The sequence below is a fragment of the Plodia interpunctella genome, chromosome 15, assembly GCF_027563975.2.
Source record: "Plodia interpunctella isolate USDA-ARS_2022_Savannah chromosome 15, ilPloInte3.2, whole genome shotgun sequence".
Classification (NCBI taxonomy): domain Eukaryota; kingdom Metazoa; phylum Arthropoda; class Insecta; order Lepidoptera; family Pyralidae; genus Plodia; species Plodia interpunctella.
Window position 1 is genome coordinate 9,937,816 of NC_071308.1, and position 14,469 is coordinate 9,952,284.

The following is a 14,469-nucleotide window of genomic DNA, read 5'->3' on the forward strand; positions in this document are numbered from 1 at the left end:
ACTTCTTGCGTGCACGATCTCGGAGTTCCATCATAAGTCTACACGTGTCTGTTATCCATGGCAAGGAATGATTGTAATTAATTTTTAACTTCTTAACTGGTGCATGTTTGTTAAACAATTCTAGCACATAATTGTTGAAAGTGTCAACCATGTCATCCACGTTGGACAGATAGCACATAGAATCCCAATCAACAGACAGCAAATCCTTATTAAAATCTACCAAATTTATGTTTTTTAGCGGTCGATAGTACGTATATTTAGGAGGAACTTTTACTTGTTTTATTTGTAATTCCACATTTACCATAGCATGACCCTCATCACTATCAGTAATTTTTATAACCGAGACATTACGTACAGGGGCATTTGTACACACCACATCGATGAGTTTCGCCGAATGACTAGTGAAGTGAGTAGGTTCATCGACAATTTGCTTAAGATCCATGCAACTTAAGTAATTATAAAACTTTATGGTATTTGTTTCGGACAATTTAAGCATATTTATATTAATGTCACCGAGAAATACTACGTAATCGTGATCTGAAAAAGATACCGTGGACTCCGTTAACGCATCAATGAATTTATCAGCGTCTACCCATTGAGATCTGTAAGCCGTACCAATTGCTAGGGTGTGTCCATTTACTCGCGCAGACAACCACATCTGCTCAATATCAGCCTCTGGATGTTTAAGGATACGTGCGCGAAGATGTTTTTTGACATAAAAGGCAAGGCCACCCCCACAACCGTCCTTCATGTGCTTGGGGCGGGCCGCAGTGTGCATCCGATATCCAGGCGGAGCCGGCGCTCGAGCCTCTGCACCATCTTTAATCCAAGTTTCATTAATTGCAATAATCTCCGGTTGAAAGCGATCCATAGCGAGAAGGAAATCATCATATTTTGCAGGTAATGATCCGGGGTTATATAATCCTAGTTTAAACTGTTTACTTTTCGGAACCATCACTGGTAATAAGTACTATACTTGTACAAACTGGTGTACAAAAAATTTTGTGATAATGAAGATTTGATTTCCATGGCAGTGTAACTAAAAGAGACGAAGAAAAGATCAGACAACGATTTGATCACACTAAACGCGGAGTTCACAGAATTGCTTAATATATTTTGTATTACTGCAGCACTTATACGAAATAAAAATAAGGCAAAAAGTATAAGTTTATGCGTATAGCTAATTTTAGACATTACATTATTACATAGAAGGCATAACAAACATAAATAAGTTGACTGTATTTTTTTAATGAAAACAAAAAAATATATAAATTTACCATAAAAAAGGCAATGATAATAAATTTTAAGAGTATACATGTTTGAGATGTATAAGGCGCACTGAAAAAGGAACAGGACACATGATCTGGGATCTTTCATTAACATAGCACTACTCGAATTAATAACAATAAAATATAAAACTGACATATAAAGTGATAATAATACAAGCGACATGAAACACAGGAGACGACGGTCACTTTCAATTAGATGACCCAACAGTTTCAGGGCCAAAAACTCGAATGAGATCCTGTTCATCTCGTATGCGGTGCCGAGGTGCGTCAGGAGACTGACGCTGCCGGATGTAAATGCGGCCATTTCGGGTCCAAACGAATCGCCAACCGCAACGCGAAGCCATATCACGTGCACGACGAAATAAATTTCTATTAATTTTTGTTAACCGCTGATTGATGTAAAAAGCGCGTGGACGGCCAGGCAACCCCATGCCCTCCGTTGTAGCACCACGACGCACACGCGCTGACTGCAGTAGACGATCTCGAAGGGCGCGGCGAGCTAGTCTGACCACGATCGGGCGCGGACGGGACCCAACAAGCTTCTCAGCTGCGTTTTGTTGACCAGTTGATAGTGGGCCTACACGCGTAACACTGACAATATCTTCATCAGCTATGTTGATCCCTAATTTGTCAGCCACTGTGATGGTTATGTGACCCAGACTCTCTCCTTGCTGTTCCTCAATACATGAAATTTCGATTTCATTAAGCAATAAATCCTGCTCGCGGTCATTCATCTCAGCCTTTAATTGCGCAATTGAACTCAGCAAGGATTGCTCGACATCAGTTCCAGTGGCTCTGCTACACTCTCTCGACTGCTCTCTCAGTTGTGTTTCAAGGCAATCGACTCGCTGAAACAACGTATCATACTTCTGTTCACATACATCTTGCCTCTGACTAATTCTTTCCATCGATTCCATTAGCGTGGTCATTTGCACCCTATCTTTTATTCGATCATCACGGTACTCTTCCCTAAACTGTCGTAATTCTAGCAGCAGGATTTGTACCTCAGATACTTCCAGAGTGTCATTGAGGCTGGTCATGTTCAAATCTGGTACAGAGGGAAGTAACTGAGACTTGTCAGCTTCCTCAGGGGGAGTTACCACTGCAGCTCCGCGACGGCGCATCACTCTATCCAGGGCACCACGTACAGGCGTATTAGTGTTGTCAGTTCGGGGCTGATTACAAATGCAGAATGGGCACTTCCACTGGGCGTCTTTGTGTTCAGACGACATCATACTGTAGAACTTTTGCTCTGATACGTTACCACAAGCAATGTCGTACTTTTTGCTACATAAGCTGCAAGAAAGGTACTGTCTTGAATCGATAGGTTTGAGACACCCGGCGCAGCTAAAAATGTGATCCATTGCAGAAGCCACAATACAAAACCCAAAAAAGGAGAAAAAAAAAAAAAAAATTTTTTTTCTACCACCTGGATTTGAACACAAGTCGTTCGGATCTAAGTCGGACGCACTCCCACTGCGCCAAATTGAGTTAAGCGATGGTAACGAAATTATCAGTATGTTGTCGAGACGGAATGTTAGATGACCAAATTCGGACGGTCAATGAACTTATTTATTTTTAGGGCACCGACAAATTACAACACAACACTTTTGCTAACAGACTGCGTCCAATTATTCACTTGCACTTTTCTCCAAGAATATTGCAACTTAGGTGCATCCAATTATAGCAAACGAAAGATCACAATGATAGGAAACTGGTAATGTAATTTATACGGAACGTTATTGGCAACAATGAAATATAATAATTTTATGAATATTACGAGTTAACAGATACGTGCGGCGCGATCGGAAGCGCACCCCCACTCCAAAAGCTTCGAAAAGTTGCCAACGACTTATCGAATTAAAAGGTTAAGGGTGGGTTGCTCTTTCACATTAGATGATAACTTTAACGTAGCAGAAAACGCAGAAAAACGCAAAGTACGCCATTTTATCAAAACGTCAGCGGCCGGTTAAAATTAACGTCAAATTTAACGGTGTAACTCGGCCTAAGATACATAATTATACTACAATGATAATCAAAATATTTTACATCAACGTTCAGAATAATCGCGATCTGAATCCTTCAGCTGGATAAACAGTACCGTCTTCGAAGTAAATATTGTCGATGTATTCGTTTCGATGAATTTAACATCTTACACTATGGTTCTCCAATGTTCGTAAATATTTGCCAAGTAATTATCGTCATGAAGAAGTAGATAGGAAACCATGCTATTAAAATTGCGAAGATCCATGAAATCAACTCTAATGTATAAATTTATTGTATGTGAATAAGTAATAATATAGGTGCACTGTCCGGTTAATCCGGTGGCGTGTGGTTCCGCCCTAGAATAAAAGTACCCTCCCGTGAATGTCGTACAAGGCGACTAAGAGACACATGCCCTTAGCAGCTGATAAGCATTATACCCAAGAAAGATAGAAGTCGGGCAGGGCGCGGTGAACTATATTGAAATATTCAATTTTTTTAATTTCAGGCGGACCTTGGGCTTAGTGACCCCGTGGTGGTGCGAAATACTTTCACGAACATCGCGCTTAATAATTTAAGATTTGAGTTTGAGTTAATTTTATAAATACAAACGTCGATGCTACTACACACTACATGTAACACTAATGATGTGGAAAGGGATTATGGGCAAGTTGATCGGTTTGGGCGGTCTAAACGACCCACTTTGTAGGTTTCTCAGGGTAAGTGGTTAGGGGAGACGGGATTTCGTAAAAAAGTATGTATATCCTCGTATTTGACGAGATTTGCATCAACCCAAGTTTAATTTATAATGAAAGATTATGATCTATTTAAATTGTAACTGTTTTCATGTTGTTGTTGTTTCGCTAAGCGCCGGGACTACACCACGTTTATGTACTGGTTAACAATTAACGGGCATACTTAGAAGTGTTATTATTATTAATACTGTATAATAACATTTAGCAGATGATGTCGTAGAGATAATAAAATACAATTGAAAATGCTAGAAAAGCAGTGTCATGACATATAGTCGGCGTTGCAAGCGAGAAGAGACAGCCTTCTAATGTCTTCTAACTTCTGTATGTAAGACAGCTATCTTGAGAGGAATTGTTGGACAAATTGCCAACGGCCCATTTCTTTTTTATTTTTATTAGAAATTTGAGTGCGTGTAGATTCTATCTAGCTTAATGGGAAGCAGAGATGAGGTCTAAGATATTTCATACAAGCTATGTGGGATTCGTGAAATATAACAGGGAAAGAATTCCAGACTTCAGCAATTCACATTAGAATGAGATGGAATGTTGACCACATAAGGGATGGAGACTTTGACCGCGCCGTGTCGTTCGGGTTATGAGGCGTTCTATGCTGGGCTAATGAGGCCATGCAACTCTTGAGCAAGTGCAGCCGGCAGAAAACAAACAGACTCGCTACTAGTCGGCGATGATCGAGGCTCTGGAGCTCATTGCACTCATCAGTATAAAAGTGTGACACCCCAGATGTTACAGGTGTCCATAGGTTGTCATTTATAATGTTCGTATGAATTATTGACGGGATATATAGTATAGTATATAGTATACCGAGCAGCTTTGGAAAAATATTTATACTTCCCATAAAATATATCATACGATAATATTAATGCACTATTTGCTTTTGTAACCGACCATTCTGTTGGTTGTATTTTAATTAATTAAACAAATAAAATATGAGAACCGCATAATCTGATTTATAACATTATTTCTGTTCGGAACGTGAAACTCGAAAGTTAATTAATTTGAATGTTACGTCACAATTCTGTGGCTCCTATACTCCATGAAATATGCTCAATTATTGTTTTACATTACACTGGCCATCAATGTTCAATTAAAAATAAATCTCAATATTTTTCACACATCTGTCGTTTTGTTAATCAAACCGACCAAAACTTCATACAAATGAAACGTACAGACTTATTTTTAAAATTTCTTTTATGAAACAATTGAATACGTAAAAAATATATTTTTTTAGTTAAGGCTTGTTATCGTTCATTCTTATATTATTCGTCGAGTTTTGAGAATTTTGTCCACAAAAAACATTTTTGTGGACCAGAGGTGCCAGAGGAATAGGCTAGGCCCTATTCGCTCAGGTGCATATCAGCCAGGAACATGTCAGCCAGGTGCTCCAAGTGGAATACGTCGAATTATTTATCTAAATAAATCAAACAACTTTTTGAAAATAAAATATTTCATTTGGGATTTGTCATCAAATTTATCAGAATTGTAATCCATTTGTGTATGTACATATGCAGTGCAATGTTTTATTGACAAGTTATTATTATATATTCAATTTTACTGAGAATCGATTTCAATATCGAGCATCAACAAAGCTTTTATATTGTTCAAATACAATTTCAGAATAGAAGTTATTGGCATAAGAAATTCAAGTCGATAGATAATATTCGAATCTTGCTTCAAGTTACTAACAAACAAGTCTTGCCTTGCAAATTGAGTACTCGACTTCAGTTGGGTGGTAGGTGGAGGATTAGTTTCAATTTGTTTTGTGCCGACTCGCATTATGACCTACTTTTGCCAAAGTAATAATTTATTTTTATTTATCTTTATACAAATAAGATCAAGATATCTTTCTCCAATTTCAAGATTATTGGTTTGTTTAATTTAATTTGACTAGCTCGGTGGCTAGTTGATTGTGAGAGAGTTTCAAACATATATCAATAGCTGCCGAAGACTGATTGAGTACCTACCTACTTTACAATTTAATATATGTAAAAAAAACTAAACAGACTAATGAAATAAATAAATAATAATGCTAAAATAATTCTTATAAATGGCTACTTACGATCTATTCTACAATGTCAAACCAAATGAAGCATTAATATTTGTAACTGAGAGCCTTAATATCATAAGCTCCTGATTATAGGTAACTGGCCATTCCACAACCTTTCAAAATTATCTGTTTTTATTGAATGCTTACCCTGGATCTTGACTGGACCTGTATTTCAGAGTTTGTGTCGATAGCCGACTCTCTCTCATTTTCTTTGCATGTCAGTGCCTAGAGTCCTAGCTACTTTTTAAGATTTTGTATTTCAAAAAAATACCCGTATACTTAACATCTATTATTCGAGCGTCGGTCTGTTCATCTGTCTGTCCGACCTTAGTAGCTTATTTCCTACGAAACTAATAAAGCAATTTAGTTTAAATTTTGTGTGTCAATATTAAGTAAATCTGTGACCCATAGATAAACTATTTGAAGAGATTAATTAGAAAATTAAAAGGAAATAACAATTCAACGTGACATACCAATTAATAGAGGCTTGCTTTGAGAGTCCACTTTGATGGTTTTGCATTATAATTAATTAGTCATATATTTATCAGTGGACAGAAACACCGAAATACTGAAAGGCTAAGTTGGAGTTGGTTGATTAATCTGATTCTTCGTCATAATCTTTTGTCGTCAAATGTAATCAGTTAAATTGGCAAAGATAAAATGATCTCTATTTAAAGCCAAATGTATATTAATAGAACATTTCCAGCTATAAAAACACCAAACCAGTAATATTTTCCTACTCACCGTATTAAATTCATTCAAATGATTCACAACATTCAAAACCTATTTTTCATAATTTTAAAATAATTGCGTCCAATATCGATTTGATTTTCTCAATAATTAATCGAATATAAAAATTTAATTCGCGCGTGAATAAATGTGGAAACCGCGAGAAGCGATGAGTGATATTTTGAGTGTAAATGCTGCGTCCCGATACTTATTCGAGTGAGTGAACTTACGCACGGACTCGATCTCTATTCGGTTCCAACTGATCGGAATAAATCGGCAACGCGAATAAGAGTATTTTTAAATTAAACGTCATTGTTGTGTATTGGGTATATTTAGCCTTTTAGAAATAGAGGTACCTATTTCGATTTTGAAGGACTAGGTGAAAATAATTTGTCATTCTAAATAAATGTGTTTCTATCGTGTCATCATTAAGTTTAAAAAATGATGGTGGCGCTAGTGTGCTATGTATCAACTGCACACTAGCGCCACCATCACTTTTTACTACCATGAAGATTCTGGTGGCCACCGTGTCCGGTTTAGTAGACTATGACTACATAGTGCAATGTAAAGCTCTAATACTTTGCAATAAATTCCATTATCTTGTGTAGAATAATTTGAAAAAAGGAGTTTTAGTTGTCCCTAACAAAAGTGTGCAGTTATGTATCACCTTAACTTAACCAGTCAAATTTGACGTTGACATTGACCTGCGCTCCGCCGCCACCCGCTGACGTTTGACAAAATGGTGCAACCCTGTATTCTTCGTTAGGTAGAAAACATTCTGCATTTATTAATTAAAGTAAAGATCTAATAATACATAATTTTAAATTAAGATAAAAGATTACCCTTTTATAAAAAATAATTTTAAAATATCGGGTAGGTATACGTAACAAAGTTAACCAAATAACTATTGTAAAGGATTAAAATTATCTACGTATCATGCAGGTAGATATAATTTTAATCCGCTCCACAGAGCAATGCGTGCAATGCAACCCAGTAATCCCCTCTGAACATTTTATTTTGCCAGCGGCTTCGTATACAGTATTACATTGTGCATTACTTTTTGAAAATTGATTGTTATGTTTGAAAATAAATCATTTTACCATCGTTTTGATTCAATGGTAAATATTGAAATCATTTTGGTTTTGATAAATTTTCGATATTTCTGTGGTCGAAAGACTATGTTATTATAGACCTTCTTCGTATCCTATTTTGGCAGAATAGGATATGACATTAAAAAATATATGAAATTATGACGAAACTAGAATTGAAAAATACTTAGTATTTACTTTTAAATGTATACTAAAACTTAGCCTATTCTGTATCTGATTTTACTTTGTCTATGCAATGCGTCTTTTGTTTTGGGCCAGAAAAATCATTAATTCTGTTTGACACGAAATTGTACTATGAAGTCCAATAGCTATATTGATCGTTTGTTTAATTTAACTTAGTTGTTACATATTTGTATATTTTTTTCAAATAAAGGTCGAATGTTGCGGGAATGCAGACAGTCACATGCAGTGGCCGGCCTCTCAAACGCTAATCTTTTAAGCAGAATACCCGCAAAATGTTACACATCCACTTTAAAATTCCTTATTTCGTTTGTGGAGAGTAAGTAGGTTTACCTTGAATCCACAATAGTCAGAAGAGTGGTTTTGTAATTATATTTATATTAATACATCATCCACCTGGATCTAGACTACTTTGGCCGACATGAAAATGTATCAGGCTCCGAATAAAGGATGTCCAAATTAAGGCGCAGAATTGGATTTACGGACAAATGGATGTTCAACGTATACGGTCGGCCGCTACAGCTCTGACCCTGCCTGCCAATGCTGTGGCTCTCTCCAAAACATGTCACACTTATTGCTTCTGTTCTGCGTGCCACCTAAATGATCTCAATCTGTACACAAACGGTTCTCATTTACAAAAACCGGCGCGAAGTGACGGGACTCGAAAATATCAATTGTGTGGTTGTATATTACTATGTTTATTTTATTATCTACTACTAATGATACAGGATATAGCCTTAAACATCTATAAATATGAAAATTTTATATTTTCACGTTGTGTCGCACCGTCCCGCTGTGTCTATATCTCCATTTTATCGACTTTGTTGCTGTTAAGACTAGTATCCGATTTTATTCAAGTTGCCTTAAGATATCTGACTACATATTGTCTAATGAGAATGTCTCCACAGATAATGTTTCAGTGGTATCTTAATTATTGGTAATTACCAAAATACAGGACAGGAGACAACTGACAACTCGGCTTTTGTAATTACAAAAGCCGAGTTGTCAGTTATCACGCTAAAAACTGCTTACATTTCATGTTCGACGTTCATCAATTTCGTTCCTAAGTTGAAATGCCAATTTTCACATAAAATTAACCAAGTTTAAGGTCCTCGAGTGCTCCCACGCACAAATCCGATCTCGTTTGTGCTGGTTAGTTCCACTGGATTGAACTTGTGTCCTGGTTTAGCAGCGTAAATCCCCTTTGTTCAGGTCACAATCGTATTTTGGTTATACAGATTCTAAAATGGAGGCGGTTGCGTTTATTTTTACTTACCTTTAAGCGGTAATTTCAAAGCGCCGGGTTTTTAAAATGTGTACATCACATTACATTATATTACAACTAGCGGCCCTTCCCGGCTTTGCTTGCCTGACGGGAACACAATAAATTATACACGTAAACTTTCCTCTTGAATCACTCTATTATTCATTATTCACTCTATTCTTCATTAACAAAATTTTACTATTAGAATGGAATAAAAATAAAGATTATATTTAGTAGACAGTTTTCCATATGAATTTATGTAAATGATAATTTTCATAAACCACTTTATGCGACAATTTCACAAATGAAAACGCGTATATTCGAAACAAAATATTCTTCTCAATATAAAAGATATAAATTCCATAACAAGTAGGATGTCACGAAATAAAATTCGGTAGCTAAATCATACGCATGGCCGATCAAGGGACTGTCCTAACACAATTCGTACATTCCGGCTCCTAACACAAAACCAATGGGAGTAAAAGAAAAATTGGATATCAAGTTATGCCGGTCCTTTTATTGGGATACGTAGATATAGAAAATAATAGATACGTTTTCGGTGGAACTGAGTAAGTGTACCGCTACTTGGTTTGCCAGCGATTAAGCTTGTGTCCTACATAAGTCACTTTGAAATGCAAAAGAGAAACTGTATAAAAAATATGATAAACCATTTTTGTTTTTGTATGCCAAATTTGTGACTGTTGTAAGATAATGTGATGATTAATGAGACTTAATGTGGATTTATAAAAACTGTCTTCATGTTATTTTTTCCACTTGCATTTAACGTCCTTTTAGCGATATGGTTTTCTTCCTGTGTCAAAATATGATCATATTATCCTATAAGTATTTAGCTTCTTATTCACTGGAGCTACTTTCATACTTCCTCTTACATAATAATCATACCGAATTTTGTCCACCCTTGACATCGGACCTTAACATACGCATCTCTATTGCAAGCACTATATTTATGAGAACTATATTTTACCAAAGTTTTAGTTGAGTTCGCAAATGTTTTTTCCCAGATCAAAAACTCTGCAATTCACTTCGCTCTCGGTACTTTAGGTAATACTAGATATCGTACAGAGCCGAGTTGTCCCTATTTACATGATCTGCCGCTTCTATTTTTATTAAGTCTTTACTAGAACCCTCGTCTAAAATAAATATTGGCCGAAACACGAAGCTGGGAACAACCTAAAACAGTGAATAAATTAAAACCGAAAAAACCTTCTATACCCTTTCAGAAACTCTTCCATCAAACTGTCTGCTAGGGTTCGATGACTTAAGGGATTAAATTTAATACTTACATTATATTGGTACGTAAAGTAAATGATGTGCTTATATTATAATTAGAAACAAATTATTATTTTTAATGCACAGGTGTTTCATCAGTAATCAAACATATTTGCCTCCATCCTGGGTGTGTTGTGTCCCTTTCTGTGTTTGTGTTCATAGACCCGCGATATTAGCATAGTTTGAGCAACGGCTCACATTATTCACATGGCATTCAAGGCATGCTGTTCTCCACAGTGATTTGAGATAAAAAATCTGAGACTTAAGAAGACTGACTGTAAGCGATTCCTACATTGGATAAGGCCGCCGTTGCATGTATCTTTCTTAAGTATTGAACTATGTAAGTATTTATTTTCGTCACTACAACGCATACGGGGACGATCCGGCCGCCTTTTGCCGTTTGCTGGAGTGATGTCAACAAACAGACTAATTTAAAACGTGTCTGACCTGAGCCGGGTATATTGTCGGTGGTGGCCACGCAGACGTAGTGGAGCAGTAGCGAGAGCAGCATCTTCGTCGCCATGTTCTTCTTCTTCCTCATTCGTGATCACATCGCCTCGCGAGGTGTAATTCTGACAGCTTCACATTTTATTGCGATTTCTGGAACAAAAATATTACTTTGGTTAAATTCTTACATAACACTGTTGAGGATTCCGAGATGAGCGATAACATGTTATTTTGGAACGTGGTGATATGCCACAATAACAAAGACAGGAATTCGTGGAGGAAGTTGCAAGAGGTAAGTCATTACCCGAACAAAATGGACGTTATAATGTCTAATGATGTTGACTTCCAAATTACTGGTATATTACTCGTATAGAACTGAATATGCTACCGTGAAAATATATCATGTCATGAGTTGAAGTAAGTGAGCGAAGTGCGGTTTAGATTTCACTTCTCTACATCTTCGAATCGAGACAGCGAACCAATCACATTACGCCATTGTGACGCAACGACAACCACACGGCAATGGGTCCGCTACGTCTCACTTCGAATCGATTCGATGGTGAGAAGTGAAATGCTAACCCGCACTAACCCCTCAGATTTAACAACCGCTTTTGAAAAGATACAACTGCATACTAAGTAAGTTAATCACATACATATATAAAAAAAATATTGTCAACTTGATTTATTCATTTAGTGGGAGGTACATGAAAAAACAGCACTTGAAATAAGGCTGCAAGGCCAGAATGGACCAGGAATTTATGGTATATTGAAATGAGTGCCTGTGTTATACCCCGCATTGAAAAATAAAATAAACTACTTCCACCTTTATCTAAGCCCCAAAGAAACTGTACGCTAAATGTAAAAAATTGCTATCTTAAAACATTAAAAAATTATTGAAGGACGAAACTCTTTTTTGATTTCATTAGCCGTGTCGAAAGAAATTCACCCTTCGAATTAATTAATCAAAGTCTTCTCAAATTACCATTTTTTCAATTAAAATGTGGCAACAAAATTTGTGTCCTAATATTTTTATTGATTATACTACTTTGGTGAATTCCATGAATGAGGTATCCGTGAATTTTGCAACACTTAATCAAACACAGGGGGGCTTACTAGAGAAATATCCTAATCAACGAATTCAATTAGAACGAAAGATATGCGAAATAAGCACTTACATAACAATATATTTTTCAATTTACACAATATTTACAAAACAAAACATTATTTTTTTAATCGAGAATTAACTGTGTATATTCACTACAAACTTTTTCACGTCAAGAGCCATCTTTTATTAATTAAAACTTCAAAAATCTTGATGATTCATGTTTGATGATGAAAAAAAACAAAGGTGTATGTGAGTGTTTGTACTTTTGCTTCGGTTTAATTATTAAAATTATTAAATGAAAAACTGTGTCACTGGTGCGATATTCTCTGCTCTTGGAAATTTTCTCACTTCAGAGAATTCTCTCAGATTTCTAAGAAAAATTCTCATAGAATCGCATTGAATTTTACGGGAACGATAAGGAAGAAAATTCTCGGAAATTTCCTTTTCGTTTCGCGGAAATCGCTAGCTCGCTCTATGATCTACAAAATCTTTATTCTAACAGAAATGTAAAAAAAAATTGTAACTACAAGACATCGGGTGTGAAGAAATTTCTGTAAGTACATCAGTCTTTGCACTTTGTTTTACTATGTTTGAGGTTTATACATATAAGTATGCTTTCATTGGGATTTGATTCTCAAGATCCAAAATCAAATCTACCACAGTCACATCTTTGTCATTCAAATAAGGGTAAATAGAGAAACAAGACAAGCACATGTAACTTGTATAGGAATCAACACGAAAGTTCACAACTACGAACAAAGCTCAGAAGCCCAGGCCTGCATTACAGTGTTGTGCACTTAAAATTGTTCAGGCGGATGCTGTGCCTACATGGACTTTGGTGATAAACTTGTCATGTCACACTAGTTTCATTTTGTAAATCACACTATCACACCATTTATATCTATAAAACTTCTATAGATTTCATACACCACTACTTGCATCCGGAGTGTAGGAAAACGTGGATGACTCCTGCAATATGCTACTATAGTATCAACTATAATATATATATATGACTTTCACTTGTGTGTGTGTGTGACATATGTGTGTGCCACTAGATGTCAGTAGATAGTCGAAAAATACCAAAAGCCTTTAGATGACTTGAATAAAATCTATATACGCGAGTGAGTGTGAATCGAAAAGAAAGAAAAAATACAGTATATAAACAGGTCGAAGACTTAATGCTGACTTGCGACAGGCGGCTGAGTATGATGATGGTAAACAAAGAATTCTTGAAATTTAAAGGTAAATAATTGAAAATTAAGTACCTATATTTCACACATTATTACAAAGAAACTTTACCCTCACACATCCTTAGATATCCTTGCTGAAAGGAAGACTATATAAAGTGATATCATGAATTAGATTATTCGATGATATTTCTTTTAATATACTGAACATAATATAATGAGTTAGATCAATGTACAAACTCACTAAGTACAACTTAGGTACTTTACAAACATTATCGTCAATAGAGCGTAGTTTTTTGCACGACTGGTCCATTTCCCCAAATGTCCACGGGTTTTGTCCTTCACGCAATTATGCCTACAAGCAGATATTTGTTCAGGACGGGTCCCGTTTTTATAACGTCCATAACACACCCGCCTGCGAGCCCGGTTCGAGCTGCTGCAAATATTTGTATTGATCGATATCCAGCAGTGTAATTAGATGAGTGCGTAAAATAACAGTTAATCCTTTTATAAAAGCGTCTATCTGCGACCGTGATGTTTGATGCACTAACACTGGCCATTGTTGAAAATTGCAGAAAAAAATTATAATATACAAAGAAGTTGGAATAAGAAACGATATCTGAAATATGACGTGTGCTGTGCTTACTAATAATACTTTTAATATTTTTTCTTCATAACCAAATTGTGCGAACTACTACATATATTTTATTAACGGGACTTAGCACGAACCTTTTTATTCATAGTCAGCAACATTAAATAGATTTATGTATAGTTAATATGTGTTAAAAGCGCGATAGTTTAAAAAACAGAGTTTTTATGACTTACGGGTTATCAAATTTATTATTCGTATTGTTATTCGTTCACCATACGTTTCTAATATTTAATTTTGATGAGGTTGATAGGGTTTTAGATTAGATAGGCTCTTCGCAATTTCGTCTCTTTATTTACTAATATAAAGTAAATCAATCTACTCACTTATTTATTGACCTCATTAATGTACAACAGGGCAAGAAAATAATTAGCGCAAACCACGTATTGCTCGTAAAATATGGTCATGGTCAGCCATAAT

General features: G+C 35.9%; 1 protein-coding gene across 6 annotated transcripts in view; it reads right to left on the bottom strand.

Annotated features, from left to right (window-relative positions):
• The window catches only part of LOC128675763 (protein sidekick-1-like), a 196,381-nt gene that overhangs the window by 106,257 nt on the left and 75,655 nt on the right, over positions 1-14,469 (bottom strand). For all 6 annotated transcript variants that reach the window (XM_053755422.1, XM_053755420.1, XM_053755421.1 and 3 more), the window contains one exon: positions 11,109-11,261. In XM_053755422.1, coding sequence (XP_053611397.1) covers positions 11,109-11,202 — 94 coding nt within the window. In that variant the 5' untranslated portion in view covers positions 11,203-11,261. The remainder of the gene's footprint in view (positions 1-11,108; positions 11,262-14,469) is intronic.